The sequence below is a fragment of the Haliotis rubra genome, unplaced genomic scaffold (assembly GCF_003918875.1).
Source record: "Haliotis rubra isolate DU_JTF1 unplaced genomic scaffold, ASM391887v1 Scf301, whole genome shotgun sequence".
Taxonomy (NCBI): domain Eukaryota; kingdom Metazoa; phylum Mollusca; class Gastropoda; order Lepetellida; family Haliotidae; genus Haliotis; species Haliotis rubra.
The window spans coordinates 464,664-485,030 of NW_025766971.1; the positions used below are offsets into that span (position 1 = coordinate 464,664).

The 20,367-nt window shown below is 38.8% G+C and overlaps 1 protein-coding gene across 1 annotated transcript; it reads right to left on the reverse strand.

Annotated features, from left to right (window-relative positions):
• Positions 1-776: 776 nt before the first annotated feature.
• Positions 777-15,842, reverse strand: LOC124282720 (autophagy-related protein 101-like). The gene is given in 8 exon segments (XM_046718741.1): positions 777-3,509; positions 4,068-4,234; positions 5,786-5,900; positions 7,365-7,472; positions 8,605-8,688; positions 9,310-9,350; positions 9,970-10,006; positions 15,445-15,842. Coding segments are annotated over 8 exon segments (669 nt in total). The 5' UTR covers positions 15,475-15,842; the 3' UTR covers positions 777-3,422.
• Positions 15,843-20,367: the final 4,525 nt, after the last annotated feature.

Genomic DNA, 20,367 nt, shown 5'->3' on the forward strand with positions numbered 1-20,367 from the left:
TGGACAATACGCTGCACATAAAGGATAACTGATAGCATGATGGACAATACATTATCTACAAAATGAATCATACAAAGGCTTCATAATCCTAAAATACAGTAAGGGACCGTTCATAATATATGGCTAGGGGTGGGGTTGATGATGATTTTTATGGATAAGCATGTACAATGTGACTGACCCCCCTTAAAATTTATGTACAAAATAAGTGACCCCCCTCTGCATATCATGTACAAAATCAATGACCCCCACCCCTACCCATATTTTGTAAGCCTAATTTTAAAATATTTTTATGTACAAAATTTATTACCCCCTAGTACACGTACAAAATTGATGACCCCCTACCTCCCCAGAACAAAATGGGTGACCCCCCTTAAAATCATTATCACCCCCACTAGCCATAAATTATGAACGGTCCCTAAACACGCTATTCAATTAAGGACTCAATGGTCCATGTAAACAAAACTGGAGATGGATGTTGCCCTTGACCAACCACAGAGTTGTGACTCGGTTAATATTTCTACAGCAGGTAACGCTGTGAGACAAGGACGGGAAGGTTGGAAAGATCAATGTATTATGACATTTGTGTGACAATACAAGACATTGGTAAGTTAAGTGTAAACAGTCAAATCCATCTGAATTAACAATATATTAGATCAAATTCATTAGCAATGAGACATCTTGTATCATTTATAAACTATCTTCAAAGTAATCATGTTTCAAATCGGTTCATTTTCTATAACACCGATCTTCATCCAAAATGCAAGATTTTTTTCAAATTTTGTAAATGATAGAATGAGCTATACAGAAGTTGGCAAAGTCATGAAGATGTCCCTACACTGATTGTCTGTTTTTAAATCACTGCACGAAGGTCGGATACCTATACTTTACCATGTCTTCCAGATGTGGAGAAAATATGACTTCGGGTTCTTCTTTTTTGGCTTGGTTTCTAAGTCAGGTACCAACTTTTTTCCATCTACAATTCTTACTTTTCTGTAAAACTATGCTAACCCCTGGCTCAATTCCTGTGGTTCTCACAAACTAAAAATTATTTGCCCTTGATTTTTATTACCAAATTTGATTTGCTACACTACTCTGTCTAACAGACCAATCAGAATGAGAGTTTCAAAACAGCTCAATTTTGGGTCTGCAGTATCAACGACATGGTGACCAGTCTGATTCATAAACATTGAGAAAGGCAGAAATTCAACACTGAAGACTTACTGACATGCACAATAAAGCCCTAAATAATCTTTTAGAAGGAAAGGATGTCTCTGTGTCCTTCAATACTAACAGTTGCAAGTTCTCCCTTCCCCATTTCCTTTCCCCTTACCGAGACATTTGATTGGCTGAAAAAGTTACTGAAAATCAAGGACAGACAATTTGAGATTTCAAGAACCAAGGAAATGGATCAAGGCAAGTTTAGGAAGGTTTACCATAATTGGCCATGAGATATACAAGATAACATTTACGTGAAATAGTACTACTAGTATTAACATCCCATCAGTGTACATGTTATAACCCTAGCTTTACTGTAACACCCTGCACCCGCCATCACAAAACACAAAGCTAGACATAATTCTCACAGAGACCACTGGATTATGAGCGAGAAGAAAATGAACATTTACTACCTAATTCAGTCCTCATTTCACATAGCAATTATATATCTTTATTTGTATATCATCTAATCTCAATATAGTTGTGTGTATTAACACCATGTTAATCTCCAATAATCACACAGGACTGATAGCACTGATATCAATTTTGATAAAAACAATCCCTGATGAAGTACCATAAACAATTCATCCACAAAATTTAATGGCATTAAAATCAAGGGTCTGTGTGCAATATTGTCAAGGTTGATTTGTGAAATGAGGTCAGTATGTGAATAATGATACTCAGCATTATCTGGGTCATCTAGAAATCATCATCATCATCATCATCATCATCATCACAGAGACTGGCAACATCTACATATAGTAATAACGCATACTAGTCTAAACTTCTCCTTCTCGATCCTTCAGTACAAAATATCCATGTTCTACTATATGACAATGACGCTATGCCAATGTGATACAATCTTGCTAATGATAAAATGGAAGATGGTCAACAACTCAAGCCACAAATGCGCTTATGTTCACTGGAAGTCAAGAGATGAATTCTTTTAGTTCTAAATTGAGTGAGTTAAAGTCAAATCTGGATGTTTTGACACTGAACACAAGGGGCTAACTGTAACAACCTAACATTCTTTCATCCAAACTTCTTCAAATTTTCATATTAGAATTCATGACCGTTTCATACATCTACATATGAAATGTAGAAAGCTTCTAAATCTTTTGTAGAAATCTCTCAAAAGCTCCTAGATGACTAGAAAGAAATTATGATTTCAACATGCTATAACAGTCTTCCAAATGTGGTTCTGGCTTGTTCATTGGATCCCAAAAGAGTCAAGCCATGTTTATCAAGAGAAAATATCGTGCCCTGAAACACTGTCTTACATACATCCATCCTAGATATTGCCCAATGTTTGGCAAAGTCTTTCATACAAGCACTTTGCAACAGTACTATAGCAGGTCTTTTCCATCTAAACACCATGAGAATAGGATGAGAAACAGGCTAGACAGTTATCAGGATGAGAAACAGGCTAGACAGTTATCAGGATGAGAAACAGGTTAGACAGTTATCAGGATGAGAAACAGGTTAGACAGTTATCAGGATGAGAAACAGGCTAGACAATCATCAGGATGAGAAACAGGCTTGACAATTATCAGGATGAGAAACAGGCTAGACAGTTATCAGGATGAGAAACAGGCTAGACAGTTATCAGGATGAGAAACAGGCTAGACAATTATCAGGATGAGAAACAGGCTAGACAGTTATCAGGATGAGAAACAGGCTAGACAATCATCAGGATGAGAAACAGGCTAGACAGTTATCAGGATGAGAAACAGGCTAGACAGTCATCAGGATGAGAAACAGGCTAGACAGTTATCAGGATGAGAAACAGGCTAGACAGTTATCAGGATGAGAAACAGGCTAGACAGTTATCAGGATGAGAAACAGGCTAGACAGTTATCAGGATGAGAAACAGGCTAGACAGTTATCAGGATGAGAAACAGGCTAGACAATCATCAGAATGAGAAACAGGCTTGACAATCATCAGGATGAGAAACAGGCTAGACAATCATCAGGATGAGAAACAGGCTAGACAATCATCAGGATGAGAAACAGGCTAGACAGTTATCAGCTGATAACAACCGCATGACTCCCAATTGTACTTATGCATTGTTTAACCTTACTATGATAAGCATGAAGGCATAACCTAGTTAGTATACACTGAGTTAATCTCGAGCGCGTGATACAAGAGGGAGATATCCGTATAACGTACTACTGGTCTAGTCATTATCCCCTACATCCAGTATTTGTTATAATGCTAGTGTGTCTTTCAGGAACTTCCTCATGGTGGTGCCGACTGATGCTGATGCTGCTGGACCCGTCGTCTGGTGCGATATCTGAAATAACATCCCGCTGTCAGTATATATGTGTTTAACATGCATTCAGACTGTATTGCAGTTACTGTCAATTGTTTGTTCATTGTTGAACGCCACACTCAGCATATGGAGGTATTCTGTAAATATTCTAGTCTGGACCAGCCGATCCAGTGATCAACATCATGAGCATCAATGTACGCAATTGGGATATGATGATATGTGTCAGCGAGGCTGACCACCCGATCCTGTTAGTTGCCTCTTACGACAAGCATGGGTTGCTGAAGACCAGTTCACAGGTTGACAGTCAACACTACATCACAGGTGTGTATAGGCACATTAGGATAAGACACTGTGAGCGAGTGAGCAATATTCCAGCAATATCACAGTGGGGGACACAAGAAACGGGCTCTACACATTGAACACGTGGGGAATCGAACCGGATCTTCGGTGTGATGAGCAAACGCTTTAACCTCTAAGCTACCCCACTGCCCCTAAAACACTGTGATAGTTTCAATGCCTTACAAGTATGTACAAGTTCATGGAGCAGTGTGATATAACAAATCTGATCACCATACTCACCCTGTAGAGATATGGCTGCACATCGAAATGCACGGTGTCAAAGATGAGATCGAGATCTGACTGGTTTGGCATCTTGGGGACGTATTCATGTCTGTTCATGGTGTCGGCCACGTACATGACCTTCTCTGCGAGCACCTCACCCAGCCTCTCTCGGCACACCTGACGCTCTGCATGAGACATAATTAGAAATTGGGCTTGTGGTTCTCAGTAAAGAACAAACAGTAAGTGCATGATTTTTTCAAAAACCTAAAGATGTAGAACCAAACTTGAGATGGGTTGCATCCCTTGGAATAGAATAGTGCTGGAAGCAGTAGAATCCAAGTAGTCTGTCTCAGCATAAACCTTACTATAATGTTAAGACTCGAAATGAAGCAAGTCTAGATTTTCCGCAGGTTCTGAATTCCTAATCTTCCTTGGGCTCAACTAAAATGGAGTTGTTTGTTATAATTAAAATTAATTATTTTCAGAGACTAAGAGTAAGTCTAGGGCTAAAGTTGCAGGCAAATGTAATACATAATGTTTACACTATTGGTACTGGGAAATAGTGCTTCAGTTGAAGAGGAACACTTTTTATGGATAGATGACTCCTTTATTGCAATAGATGCGACGTTTCAGTGTAGATCCTATCACTGCATCTATTTCAATAAAGAAGTTGTCTGTCCATAAAGAGTGTTCCTCTTCATCATACCAGCGTCTAAATGCCACTTAAGGAAATACTTTACTTGTACCCCTCCGAAACTACAGTGTCTCATGATCAAAAGAAATACTGGTAGTCCTGTTATTCAGTACCAAGACAAGGTTTCAAATGATGGGGGCGCGGTGGGCAAGCTGTGTAAGGCGCCAGGCTAGTAATCCATCGAGCTTGGAAGTGCCGGTATCGAGCCCACATGTGACCGGGTGTAAAAAAACTTGAAGTCAACTTTGTGTGCAGACTCTTTCAGTGTTGTCACAACCCCTAGTGTACAGTACACAACCTTGTGCACTTAAAAGAACCCACGAATCCGTTGGTAGTTGACCAGATGGTGGCCACATGAATACATGCCAACACCTAGTTGCAGGTACAGCAACGTGCAGTGAACTTGGACAAAGTACTGTGACTAGGTGTCCCAGTCCACCCAGCTGTGAATGGGTACCTCGTAAGGATGGGAAAGCCACATTAACTCGGTGCGCCTAGTAGGCAGCAAGAGTTGCATGATCCCCAGGGAGTTGAGATTGAAAATACAATATCCAATGATCGAGGGAAAACAAAGCGTCTTTGAGCAGTTGTACTAGATATCGGTGCTTTACAAATGTTTGTAGGTAGGTAGGTAGGTAGGTAGGTAGGTAGGTAGGTAGGTAGGTAGGTAGGTAGGTAGGTAGGTAGGTAGGTAGGGTAGGTAGGTATGACAAAACAAATGCACCATTACAAATTTAGAATGTAAACCATTTAGCAACTTCATATGTGTGAGTGGGGCATTTGTGTTTAACATTGTTTTGAACATTATTTCTGAAGCATCATCATCAGTATCAACTTGATGTTGGAGGAACATCAAAGGTGATACAGATGTTTCACTGATGTTACCAAGACACTGATGTTACCAAGGATCATAAACATAGATTCAAACCCATTATCATTGGATCCTGGCATGGTCAAGGGATGCAACTCTGTACAAGACTTGCTGCACCTTAAAATAGTTAGCCACTAATTCCCTCTCTTTATACATGAGGAAACAACCAACCATGTTCATTGGCCAGAGTAATGATGTCCAGCTTGACCGTCCACACTTCCCAGGGGATACACTCTGCTTGGAAGGGCCAGCGTGCTCGCTTCTTCTGGTAGAACTCCAGGGATATCTGGAAAAGTAAACGTGATCACATCTACACTTTATATGTGGCCAACATGAAATCATTATTTGATTTTGAAAAATGTTAAAACTATGATGACATAGGCATTGGCATTTTAGAAGATGATATTTGAAACATAACTTTTTTGAACATGCTTAACTGACAACGAGTTTGGTTTTATCATCACTGAACAGTAACTGTTATCTTTGGCCGCAATATTCCAGCAACATCACGGTTATGGACACCAGAAATGGGCTTCACAGATTGTGCCCATGTACATGTTATTATGAACGAACTGCAAAATAAATGGATCAATTTAGAACTGTGCAGATACATATGATGACATAGGCATATTTTTTACATTTCTTTTAAAAAAACTTCATGAACATGTTTAACACTGTCAGTGAGTGCTGTTATTTTAACCATTGCCGAATTAATCTGGACCTGCTCACATGACTATCTTCACCCCAAAGTCTGCAGTAGATTCCAGGAAATATTCCCATGTCAACTAAACTTCATGTAAAAATGGTTTCCAGCATGTTGTGTGATGACTTAGTCATGAAGTAATCTACAGGTATCCGGACCAGTAACAAGGAAGAGCCCTGAATCCATTGTGTTGAATAACGGCACTGAATTCTAAGGTACAATACAATGCAAAAAATGTTAAAACATCACTGAAATATGAATTAGAACATAATAACAATAGTGTCCTAATCTACATTCCAAAGGCCCACAGACTTGGCTGTCACATGTCATCTTATCCCAGTTGCATAGAGAGATGCTTATGAGGTCAACTGCAGGGTTGTCTGGGCCACAGGTGAGGTGAGGTGAGGTGAGATTGGGTTTATCGTCGTGCTTGAGAATATTTCGCTCATAAAACACGCGCATGCAACGTATGTATATGTGCGGCTGCTTGTACTAGCCCAGACTGAAGCTGGTTTTATAGTGCTAGCCCACTGAGATATCATGCCGCAGTGAAGCATGAATACCCCACTCAGACACATTATACTGACTCCGAGCCGACCAGTCCTTGTTGTACCCATTAATGCCGAGCGCCAGGCAGGGACCAACAAGTACCATATTTTAACGTCTTTTGGTATGACGCGGTCGGGGATCGAACCCACGACCTTCCGATATCTGGGTGGACGCTCTAACCACTACACCACGGAGGCGGTTGGTCCACACTTTAATGTTGATTTAGTTTAGATTCCTAGACTAGTCCCTGTGTCTCTCTAACCAGGAGTACTGAAGAGCAAGTGTTTCATTCCATGGAGACCATGAATATCCAGGTAAGAATTGGTCTTCAGCTGCCATACAGCTGGAATATTGCGTTACACAACATGCTGTTGATCAGTGGATTCTCAATTATTTACAGACCACCGCCATATAGCTGGAATATTACTGAGTGCAGTGTTAAACAGCAAACCAAGTACCAAACAAACAACCGGGCAGTATCATCAAACATCAACCCACCTGGCCAGATCCCACTTATTTGGACCGCCATGGCTACGAGAGAGTGTCTCGAACATGCTGACTTCCCTGGCGCAGATTCTGGTCCAGTTCTTCAGACGCTACACGGACCTGGAAATATATTCACGGACAAAACAGTAAATACATAATTGACATAAATATGAAGACACAAGCCCTAGCAACTCCATTATCAGCCAATCAAGAAACAGTCAACAGTCAATATTTTGTAACAGAAATGCAAAACCAGTTGCTTGGTTAGGCAATCTAATCCCAGGGAATCACTTGCAATATGTTCATAGGAATATATTTACAGTATCTCATCATGTTCTTAATTCCACAAGTTGCATGTATATATTTTGAACAGTTGAAATTGAATATTATTAACGATGATGAAAATGAATATATGATTCCTATTTCATGGCTCTGATGAAGCTCATCAGTTTGATAATCATTATGCTGACAAAGCAGGGGTGGAAATAACTTTAAAATTGCTAGTGTAGTGTACAGTGGCACATGTAAAATCACTTGCCCTGATAATTTTACCATTATACCGTCTGTTTTCTTGTTGATTTTTTAAATAAACAACATAATTAACGTTGGAAAGTCAACTGGACACCGGTACAGTGTGATATATAAATTTGCTTGCCCAACAGAAAAAAGTCACTGGACTCGGACGTCGGGCAATGGGTTATTTCCACCCCTGCAAAGCAAGGATCATGATCTGGCATTTAAACTCAGGATCACCAGATCCTGGTACCGAAGGCAGGCAACACTGCACAGTAAATTGTAATGTCTGTTTTCGTAGTACAAACATTTCAACAAAACATGACACTGAATAAGGCCTAACAAAAAATGTTGTGGTTCCAACTACCAGACTGACGCTTGAATTTTTTTAACGACCCTAGTTTTTTTGACGAGGTATGAATAAAATAAGCTTTCACATACCATTGTTTTTTCCCGGCACCAATCTGTCATTCTGATAGAGAAAGTCGACATGATTGCCGCAAGCTTGATTGAATAAACAATTACACATTGATAAATATGTTATTAGTTCGTACCTTACTTCTAAAAAAATATATATAAAAAAATTCCTTCCTACCTACCTACCCTAAATTTTAAAGAGGTGTGATTGGAACCACAACATTTTTTTTATTTGGCCTAAGCCGAATTGTTCAAAATACTAATAATAGATATGAAGATGATACAATGATGACTTGCTATTCAGTGTATCTGCCAGACTTACATATGTGAAATCTATGTAGTCACAGTCGACGTCCATGATTCCAACAGTTCCGATGGAGTAGCTTCCCTCCTGCTTGTAATGGAACTGAAAAAAATATGTTACCAGGTCACACTCAGTATTGTTATCATTATGTTTGTTATTTAATCACTGGTAAATAATGGGACCAAGACATAATCTCTATTTACTCCAACCAAGGCTTCAACTACTTCCACGACTTGCTTAAAGCCACACTCAGCAATATTCCAGCTATATGACGGCAGTCTGTAGGTAATGGAGTCTGGACCAGACAATCCAGTGATCAACACCATAAGCATTGATCTTTGCAATTGGGATACGATGACATGTGTCAACCAAGTCAGCGAGACTGACCACCTGATCCCGTTAGTTGGCTCTAATTCCATTTCCAACCCGGATCTTCACGGGTAAAAAACGGACAAGATAATACAGTAGTTCTTGCTATACACACCAGTGGATTTTGCAGAGTTCTTTTACAAAGTGTGCTGACAGAACTGAAATGGTTTCTATAGAATTATATGTTCACACCATGTGCACGCATGCGTTTTTGTTTTAAAAGCCTTTTGAAGACTAAGATGTCAGTTCCAGAACTTTCTAAGGCCTGTGCAAGGCTAATTTTGTAACTAAAATCATTTATGCATACAATACTATTTCCTTAAACATTTTAACATCTCTGCTGATAATGCTCACCTTTCCAAGTGTCCGATGCATAAGCAGTGTGTGGAAAATACCTGAAAACAGTCACAAGACGATATTACACAGGTAGCAAGCAATATGGCAGACTGTTGCCATGGTGACTTGTATTCTCAAGAAAAATAATTATGCATGTTATCAATGGTCATGTAGGTGCAACATGCATCTATTCAATGTGCATTCACAACATGTGTCATGTAAAGACAGAGCCTAGTTCACATGATGCCCTGTTGCACTTTATTAAAAAATGGCTGTTTTGCAACAAATCACTTTTACCTGATACATGTTTTGCGGTGATTGTTAATTTTGAACAGAATCATTTGTTAATCTCCACGTGAAATATGAATTAACACAATGGGAGATGATGCGAAAAACGCCATGAAAAAAATTAAAATTCACAAAAACATGACACAACATGAAATTCCCTACTAGACATTTCCACTTTATCTTCTGTGCTGTCAGTGTATGGTTGGACCATCCAGATCAGCACACCTAGTGGGTTAGTGGAGGGAAGATAATCACCACCTTAAATGAGGCTTTAATAATCCTCAGTCAGGTTACTGGGATTATGTCATTTTTATGTTTCAACGATCATAATAGTCATCATATGATGAACATCATAAGCATGGTAAACATGGTAAATGGTCGTATACTTACTCTGTACAACCTCCTCGATCTGTCGTCCTTCCACAGACTGGAACAGAAAGGATGATGTTACCATAAAAGAAGACTCCACAGAAGTGATCAGTAGTGTGTGAGTTAGGATTGGCTGTTGATTGACTGACTGAGTTTGGTTTTACGCCGCTTTTAGTAATATTCCAGCAACATCACGGCGGGGGACACCAGAAATGGGCTTCACACATTGTACCCATGTGGGGATTCGAACCCGGATCTTCGGCGCTGACGGCTACCCAAGAGATAGAAGCGTTAAGTGGATTAACCACTAGGCTACCCCACCGACCTGGCTGTTGATTGAAATCATAGAGATAAATAATCGTTAAGTGGATATTGATCGGTTATCTATGAATATCAGAAAAGTAACTTTGAGCAAAAATGCCAAAAATATCTAAAAGAAATCAACATATTTCACATCACTGGTAGGTGATTACTAGGATCACTAACTAAAGACACAACAAGCAAGCAGGACACTATGACCCATTCAAACAGATCAAAAACCAAAATCCATAATGGCATGTTTCATATGCAAATATCTTTTTATGAATACACAATGCCATTTAGAAAGTGGTCAAATGTAACATATGTTATATTTGGGATTTCAGTAAAGTACAGATTCTAGTACTTTTGTTGGGTCAGGCACCTAATCGCCAACACACAAAGTCAGCTGCCTAACCCTCTCAGCCACTGCTGTTTCCACAAAGGTGTGGGTTCGAATCCCAGATGGGACTCAACCCAACAAAAATACTAGATTCTGTACTTTACTAAGAAAGTGTAATCCCAAATAGATGATCAAATCTCTTGATGATTCAGGTAGGACTACATGGGCTACAAATATAAAAAATATCTTATTTACATTTGGTTTTGGGTTTGTATGGCTCTCACAGGATGTCGGTGATAGCAAGGTATTTATGCAGCAGTTTAACCTTCGGCTTTCTGATAATCTCAAACAATCATGGTCTGCCACTATTCATAACCTTTCAGATTCATTTCCTTACAAACATTTTAAATCATTACTGCATGTAGAAAGATACCTATCATTTTCTATCTCTCCTTCTTAAAAATCTCTTCTAGCAAAGTTCAGGTGTAGCAATTTTGGGTTAGGTATAGAGGTAGAAAGATAAAATAACATACCAATGGCTGACAGAGTCTGTTTTTACTGTAAACTAGATAATATTAACTGTTTTGAAGATGAAACACCTGTCCTCTTTGATTGTATATTATATAATGATGCTAGAAATAGGTTTATTGCTCCATTCTTGTATAATACTGCCATCAAACAAAACTTAATACACATCCTTAACAGTAAAGACAAAAATATTATCATAAATGTTTGAATTTTTTTAAATGTATACATAAAACTAGAGCTGCAACTGTCAAAACATAAACCTGTCACTTTTATGTGCCCTTATTCCAACTCTGTAATTTATGTGTATTATGGGCCTTTGGCCTCTATACTGAATAAATTATCTGTCTGTCTGTAATCCTAAACAAAACCATAATAACATATGTTAAATATTTTTTGTTTGCAATTTCTGGTACTGATTCCAAAATGTTCATGACAGCTGTTACCAATTCATGACAGGTGACTGCTGTCTGTTGCAATTGATTTAAACATATGTTCTTCCAAAATCAATGAATGAAAAACCTACTCTGCATGTATGTTCATGTGTGTAAAACATGTATCTTCAATTCTATGAAGGTAATTTGTTCGACAATGGTGAAAAAGTCTCTATATGCCTGACAAGCATGAAGAACTCAGTACTTTGCCCCAGAGTACCAAAAAAAGAAAATGCAGCTATACTCAATGAAAGGTCAACCTGTTTACATTATTCCAGAGTATTGACAATATTGATAACTGCTGCTCTTTCCCCGACTGTTTACTCTACAACAAAGCCTGCACACTGACTGAAATTGTCAATATGTAAACTGTAAAAATCATACATCTTTATCTAAGAGGCACAACAGTTTGCTAACTAGAATGTCAAAAGGGTTCAGCAAGTTCAAAGGGCTGAGATAGGAAAGGCCAGTGAGATAAGTGAATCCAGAGACAATCAGCAAGATAATAAATGAAAGCATCTGCACACTTCTTGCTTTACTCATAATTGTGTACAGTAAGAGATTAGTTGGAAGTCTCTACATACTAAAATAAATAGTTACGTAAATCAGAAAACATTTCCAGTTTTGAGATTAAAGATCCATTTTTCTAGAGCAATGTGGACCTATTGTGTGTATTTGGAGCACATATGTGTACCATGTTGTACCATGTTGTACCATATCATGACACATTCCACCATACACTACATCAGTACCAAGTATGCTGATGACATAGGTTCCCCTGAAACAAAGTAATTACCACTAATACCAGCCTGGACTGTTCAGTATCACCAGGGATTGGCATATACATCAAACAAAGTACAATATTATATCCATGTAATGTACCTTTTAATAACAACAGCAATAAACTCTATATAGTAACACAACCATTTATTAATTTTTGCCTTAGTTCTACAATATGAGAGAAATCCCGCTGGCTTTTACCAATATTTTACCTGACTGAGCAGGTTGAGTTAAATCTAGTGTATGCATGATCAAATGGTTTAATAAATGCATTTGTATTATCCTTTCCCAGGGCAGCAGTAAAACCAGTCCCATTTGGACATGTTGGTAGCCAATACTCTTGACCCATAGTGGGTTCCAGTGGGAACTGATCACTCCCAGTTGGACATGGCGTGTTACTGATGTCCTGTAGAATTCCAAACTGTTTACGTTGGTAACTTCTCACAGCATTACTGCAATGTTTACTTCGACTTGTGGACCGCCTCCGTGGTGTAGTGGTTAGAGCGTCCGCCCGGAGAGCGGAAGGTCGCGGGTTCGATCCCCGACCGCGTCATACTAAAAGACGTTCAAATATGGTACTTGTTGGTCCCTGTCTGGCGCTCGGCATTAATGGGTACAACAAGGACTGGTCAGCTCGGAGTCAGTATAATGTGTCTGAGTGGGGTATTCATGCTTCACTGCGGCATGGTATCTCAGTGAGTTAGCACTATAAAACCAGCTTCAGTCTGGGCTAGTACAAGCAGCCACACATACACATACACATGCATGCACGTCGTCATATGAGCGAAATATTCTCAAGCACGACGTTAAACCCAATTTCACCTCACCTCACCTCACCTCACTTCGACTTGTGACGGACTGTCTTTAAATCCGCTGTTGTACAATGTTGTACAGCATGTTACGCGGCCTGAGTGGTTGGAGATATTCCTGCCCTCGGTATCAATACCTGCCTGCTGATAAAATTTCAGCATTACTTAAATTGGTCCTTCCGCCGAATCCAAAGAATACACATTGGATTCCCACATTTTCCGTTCGTCCGCTTCTGTTACTGGGTCACAAGGTTTCTTGTCAACGCAGACACCTTTTGCCGTTAATTTTTTCATTTTGTGCACATCCAATGTCTTACGAAATTCGGCAAAAGTAGGATCGTCCTCCTTATAAAAGTTGATATCTGGTCTGCCAAGGTCTTGCCGAAGGTATCTCTGTAACGCCGATACGATCTGTGTCAACGTGTTTGGGGGATACGGCGATTTGTTCTTTCTCCGTATTTCAAGAATGAAACGTTGCATGCACAAATCAAGGTTGCGGTTATTCGACGCAGAAATATCCTCTGGAATGTTTGATATCATAGGATGATAGGGGTGGGGCGAAACGACCGTCACTTTGCTCATGTTATACAAAATCTTGAGATGGAATAGACAGCAACTGGGTTAGACTTGGAGTTTGTGTACATTCAAAGTCAGTATTGCTGAAAAGTTCGTCGAACAACAAATCAAAATTCACGAAATCGGACTGCTCGTTCATGGCTCTCCACTTTGGCGCTCACATTTGAAATTGTGAGGTAAAGAAATCACATAGGATATGACCTTGCTAGTGACATCACTTCATAACTGTCAATCAAAAGTAGGTTCTAAGTCAGTTAGAATCTATGTAGATAAATCTTAGTGGCTAAGAAGTGGCTCGCTCGCTCCACCCCTTCTTAACCACTAAAATTTCTCTACATAGATTCTAACTATTACTTAGGAGACCATACTCATATGATGCAATGAGAAATTGATGCACTAAATAAAATGCCTTCATAAGGAGAAATATATACAAGGATATTATATCTATATCTGCATTCAACAAAATGAAACATTATTTCATCGACACATTTTCAGTTTGTAGGAATGTTACACACGATCACCATACTACGAGCAAGTGTCCAACACAATCAATGATATTATCTGTTTTCGATTGCTATGTTGGAAGTGTTTTGTGCTATGCATCTAAAGTATGGGGCTCTCATAAGGCTGAAAACACTGACAGATTACATTTGGATTATTGAAAGCGGTCATTGGGTGTCAAAAAATCAACTTGTAATTGTATGGTTTATGACGAACTTGGTCATTATCCCTTGCGCTACAAACAGATGTTCAATACTGTCAAGTACTGGAGTAAGCTGCTAGGAACTGATAACTATATTCTACATGGGGGTTATGAATATCTACATGATGAGGTGGAAACAAATAATGTTCAGAACTGGGCCTTTCAGGTTAAGACTATATTGACAACTCTGTGTTTTGGTGATATATGGTATAAGCAAGAATTGAATGTCTCTTATCATTAAACAAAGACTTATTGGTCACGCTTTCCAGTGTATTGGAAGTCAGTTGTCCAGTTTTACTAAGTGTAAATTGCATAAACATATTATTGATACTTTTACTTTGCAATATTATCTTCAAAAATCAATTCCTACAATTTATACAAAATATTTGTCTAAATTTCGACTATATTTTCATGTTCACAACCGATTAGCTGTACAACTATAGGTAAATAAAGAATTGAACTGAACTGAGTTAAAACTATTTTAGAAAACATGTAGTCTAATCCAATGCAAGCTGATCCCTTAATTAATGAACTTAGACTCTCCCAGTGTGTTAGCATGGTCTGAAATTCGACTGATTAGCCCAGAACCACTCAAGCATGATTCGACAGATGGGCACTGCTGACTGTTCAAAATTCGACGGATTAGGCCGTAATCATAGATGCCCTGTCCAAACTTATGACCTAGTGCCAATTAGAGGTTGGCATGTATTGGAGGTTCAGGGATTAAAAGAGGAAATATCACAGGACATTACAAAATCGTCAGTGTGGAGTCTCAGACTGTTAAAAGTAAGACTACCTTTTCCTCGTAAGGTAATAAAATGCATGAGGTTGAATGTCGTCACTTATTTTCAACCAACTCTTTCTCTAATCTGATTGATTGATAATTAAGCATTCTCTGTGACTCATGTAACCTACGGGATTTCAAAAGTTAAAAACAGACTCACTAATTATAATCTCCGAAACATACACAAAAATCACAAACAGTTGATATTCCACCTCAAGTCCTAGATGGGTACAAGAGATACTCACCAGCTCAAACACCTGAGACCTTGCATTCATTCTCCACAAATTCTCTTCTGCGACTTTATATGATATATCGATCACGTATCATAATCGTGTAAACCCAAAACACTAACGCCACTCCTGTTCAAAATTAGTTCGCTCTGACGGAGCTACTGAGATGTCCTTTGGCTTTGCAGTTGTTGGGTTTGGCAATAAACGGATGTTTCTCGCTATCTCCTGGGCTAAATACCCATTCAGGCTTCCGTCTTCTTGTTAGACCATCGTCATCGAGATATTTTCATTCCGTCGGACATTCAGTGATGACTGTTAAGCTGAGTAAAATTTAATTATAGAAGACAAAAGTATGTTTGTAAACACTGGTAAACAGATGATTTTGCGTCACAAATGAAAACATTTTGACTTCCTCTAAGGGCCGTAACTCTAGATGACTGCTTGCTGGGCGTGTTTGTTTGTGGAGCAATCGGTTTTCTCATCTGATTCGGACAGCATTTTATTATGTGTTTCGTGTAGCCACTGTGGTCTAAAGGTTTGAAATAATAAAAAAAAAAGACACAAGACTTTTAAAATCTTGCTTTAGTTGTATCTACAACAGCAAAGAAGACATAAGCATCCGTGACTTTATAAGACGAGTATATGGATGGCAACTTCTTCTATATTGTATAACACCAGGGAGACTATAAGACATAGATTATCCCTGATAACACTAATTCGCAATAATCTCATCTGTGACTTTGATTCAGGAGTGCCCATGAGAAGTCTGCATCTGAAAAAAACAAAAGATCAAACATATGTCATAATGACGAGGTTCTTTTACAAAACGTGGACAGCCTAGTGCTATTATATCATATCACTTTATTTGCACAAATATAGGCCATCGGCCCATGGTACAATATTGGTCCATATAAAATAGATAAATAAATCACACAATATCAAACAATGATGCATCATCAAACCATACTTAAAGCAATCATATTGTTTGTTATGAACTTCTAAAGAAATTAGATGGTACGGGTGATATAAACTGGGTCTCATCTGTACGTGAATTATTGTTTCAATGTGGATTTGGCCATGTATGGATCGCACAAGATGTTGGCGACAGTGATTCTTTTGAAAAAATGTTCAAACAACGATGTAAAGATATATACCAGCAGGAATAATTCCATGACGTCCGTTCTTCAAGTAGTATTAGTTATTATGCTGAGTTTAAATCCTTTATCAAACCTGAATTATATCTATCGTCTCTAACATCTATCCATCTACGCAGAAATTGTAACTATGTTCAGATGTAATGGCCATGATTTTAAGATAAAAGCTGCAAGGTTTTCTAAACACCCGTATGATCAAATTACCACTTGTGATCATTGTAACCTCACAGAGGATGAATACCATATACTTTTAGAATGTCCTCAATATTCATGTTTAAGATATAAATACTTACCTTTATATCTATGTAGACAACCATCAAAAGAAAAGTTTATTGCTGTTTTAACAACGAATGACGTGCAACTTCTCTACAAGTTAGCCTTATTACTATACCATATAAATCGCAATAGATCAAATCGGCAATAACTGTATGTGTCACTTAACATTGCCTATCTATGGTATGCTATTTACGTCGTATTGCATGGTAGCGCTGTCATTGTGTACATTACAATATATTTACATTGTACTGTTGGCCTCCAGGCCATATATACAAATAAAATCTGTCTGTCTGTCTGCAATCATATTGCATAGATGTATATGTAGCATTATTAATTTTTTTTTAATTATTGTTTTTATAGTTATGTTGCAAAATGCCAATCTCAGGCGCATTCCATAGTATATGAATGCAGCAACATTTCTAGTGACATGGTGGTGCAAATAATTACATTGATTGAATTGTATTGTTCGATATGCTTACGGTTTTTAAATCATTTAATCGTTTAAACATCAACTGACAATGATTACACAGTGGCAGCCGAGGTGGCTGACTTCATTAGACGGCTGACTTTGTGTGTTGGCGATTAAGTGCCTGACTCTGAGAGTGAAGGTCCGAATTCCGGACGAGACTCAACCAAACAAAAGTACTAGAAGTACTAGTTTGCTGAGAAAGTGTAATTATAACATATCTGTTACATTAACTAACAACTGAGATTTTATAAATAATATTACCTAAGTGTTGAATTATTACCCTCATTACAACGTCTCGGTTTCACACAAGACACTCAGTCATCACTTGACCTGCACTGAAAACGGACAGCACCCTAGTTGCAGTGCGAGTGAGTGAGGTTTGTTTTACGTCGCTTTAGCAATATTCCAGCAATATCACGGCGGAGGACACCACGAATGGGCTTTACACATTGTGTCCATGTTGAGAATTGAAACCACGTCATCTGCGTGATGGGGCTACCCCACCGCCCCCGTCCCGACTAACCAACATCCTGATTACATATTTGTCGAAGTGGAGTGTGATATTTCATGACTGACGTGGATTTTTATTCTATAACAGCTGCTTACGTGTGTTGTGACCTTAAATGCAGAATGGGCTTAAGTGCAGAATATTCATGATTACTCTACACATTAAGCCCATTCTACATTTAAGGTCACAACATACGTGTACAGATATCGTCAAATTGTAGAGAGTAAATGAGTGAATTTAGTTTTACGCCGCACTCAGCAATATTCCAGCTTTATGGCGGCGGTCTGTAAATAATCGAGTCTGGACCAGTCAATCTTTTGATCAACAGCATGAACATCGATCTGCGCAATTGGGAACCGATGACATGTGTCAACCAAGCCAGTGAGTCTGAACACCCGATCCCGTTAGTCGCCTCTTACGACAGGCATGGGTTATCAACTTGTAGAGAGAGTGGGTGAACGACTAAATCAGATATATTGCAGCTCTAGCGAGGCAGACTCCTTGTAATCAACTCTGTATCTGACAAACCAGTGGTGGGCTAGAATGAACAAGAGAGTTACGTATCCAAAGCCCGGGTTTAATAGTCAATAAGGGTCCAATATATGGAGCCCATGTTAGTGTCCCCTGTCGTGATATTACTGGAACAGTTGGTGAAACTGCTTAAATATTTTGACTCACTCACTCATTTATCATATACATCTAGTCAATACAATGCAAGGATGCTCCTCTTGCAGCCCAAACCGATATATGCCAGTTTAATATTGATGTATTATTATTAATTCAAAATATATTCCATATTCTTTAACAGGGAGTCTATTAATCAAATGTGAATATAGTGCACCCTGTCTGTTTTGATTATCGATTATTTTGAAATGAGAATTGATAATGTTCCACTGATGGACGTAAATCTTCTATTATTATGATATTTCGCGATCGCACTGGGGCCAACATTAAAAAGAAAACTACAAAGTGCAAATGACAAAACTGCAAATGTCCACCTGATTTTATTCCTTGCTGTATCATGTCCACTAAGGTTGCTATTCTGACTGAGTTTGCTGTAACGCCGCTTTTAGCAAGACAACTAAGGAAATTGTGGGATTCGAACCCGGGTTTCGGAGAAATAAGAAACCTCTACACCCGAATATCATTGATAATGCAGAAATTGAAAGAGTGGACCATTACAAATATCTCGGCGTCATTTTAGATTCAAAACTTTCGTTTTCAAAACATATTGTTCACATTTACAATAAAGGCCAACAGCGACTTTATTTTCTTCGCCGCTTAAGAACTCTTCTATTGACAAACCATAATGGCCGTTTTTATCAAACCTTTATTCAAAGTGTGTTGACCTACAATTTTCTATGTTGGTATGGGAGTCTGTTAGATCATATACATAAAGGCGAGCACACCTTGGTATGTTGCAAAGTCGTCTAGTTATATGCTGGACTAGCGGGTCTGCTGCTCCCAACAGAAACAAACTTTTCAAAATTGTTAATACTGCCAGCAAAATTGCTGGAGTGTCTTTAGAGTATATTCCCTTTATCTATGAGCGCCAGATTGTCAAAAAGGCAACTAAAATGATAACTGATACCCCCTATGTTTTATCACACTATTTTGAACTACTTCCTTATGGAAGCCGCTTTCGACTACCTTTCCTCAAAACAAACAGAGCTCGACAGTCTTTCATACCATCCAGTACAATGTATTCGTGAATGCAACAAATCTTTCGAGTCATCATGCATGTGATAGAATTATTCAGCCTCTTTAGTTATGTGGGGGCGGTGGGCTACCCTAATGGTTAAAGCGTCCGCTTGTCACGCTGAAGACCCGCGTTCTATTCCCAACATAGGTACTGTACATTGTGTGAAGCCCATTTCTGGTGTCCCCCGCCGTGATATTGCTAAAAGCGGCGTAAAAACCATACTCACTCACTCACTCACTAAATACCTATGCGGTTGATTTATTGAATCATATCAGTACATGTGTACATGTGTGTAACCACTGTTACCAGCATTCGTTTTGTCCATGTAATTATTGTGTATAGTTTTGTGAATTGTGTATATATTCATTTTGAAACCGTTTTGATGCACAAAGAATTTCCTCCGGGGTAACATAGTTACCTCTTATCTTATCTTCAATGTAACTAACATAAAGCGCAGTACCAGGGACCCCCCGACTTAGACCTCAGGGGCGGATACAGCTTTTGAGAAGGGGTTGGGGGGTGGGGGGTGGGGTGTTTGGATACTATTGAAAAAGGAGGGTGCACACTTCATTTTCACCCGAGTTTCAATGGTCATTTAACAAACTTTCTGCACAAAGGGGCTGCGCACCCTGCACCCCCCCTCTGGATCCGCCTATGGACCTGAATGCTTCCCAAACACTATGTAGAATACATTTTTGTAACTGATAAATGTTTAGATTATATTTGATTAAAATTTGTAATAATTGCGCATACATTGATTGCAGTGTTTCGACAAAGTATATTTTAGTACGCAACTGCGTTTTGGCATAGCTTCACTTAATATTAATAA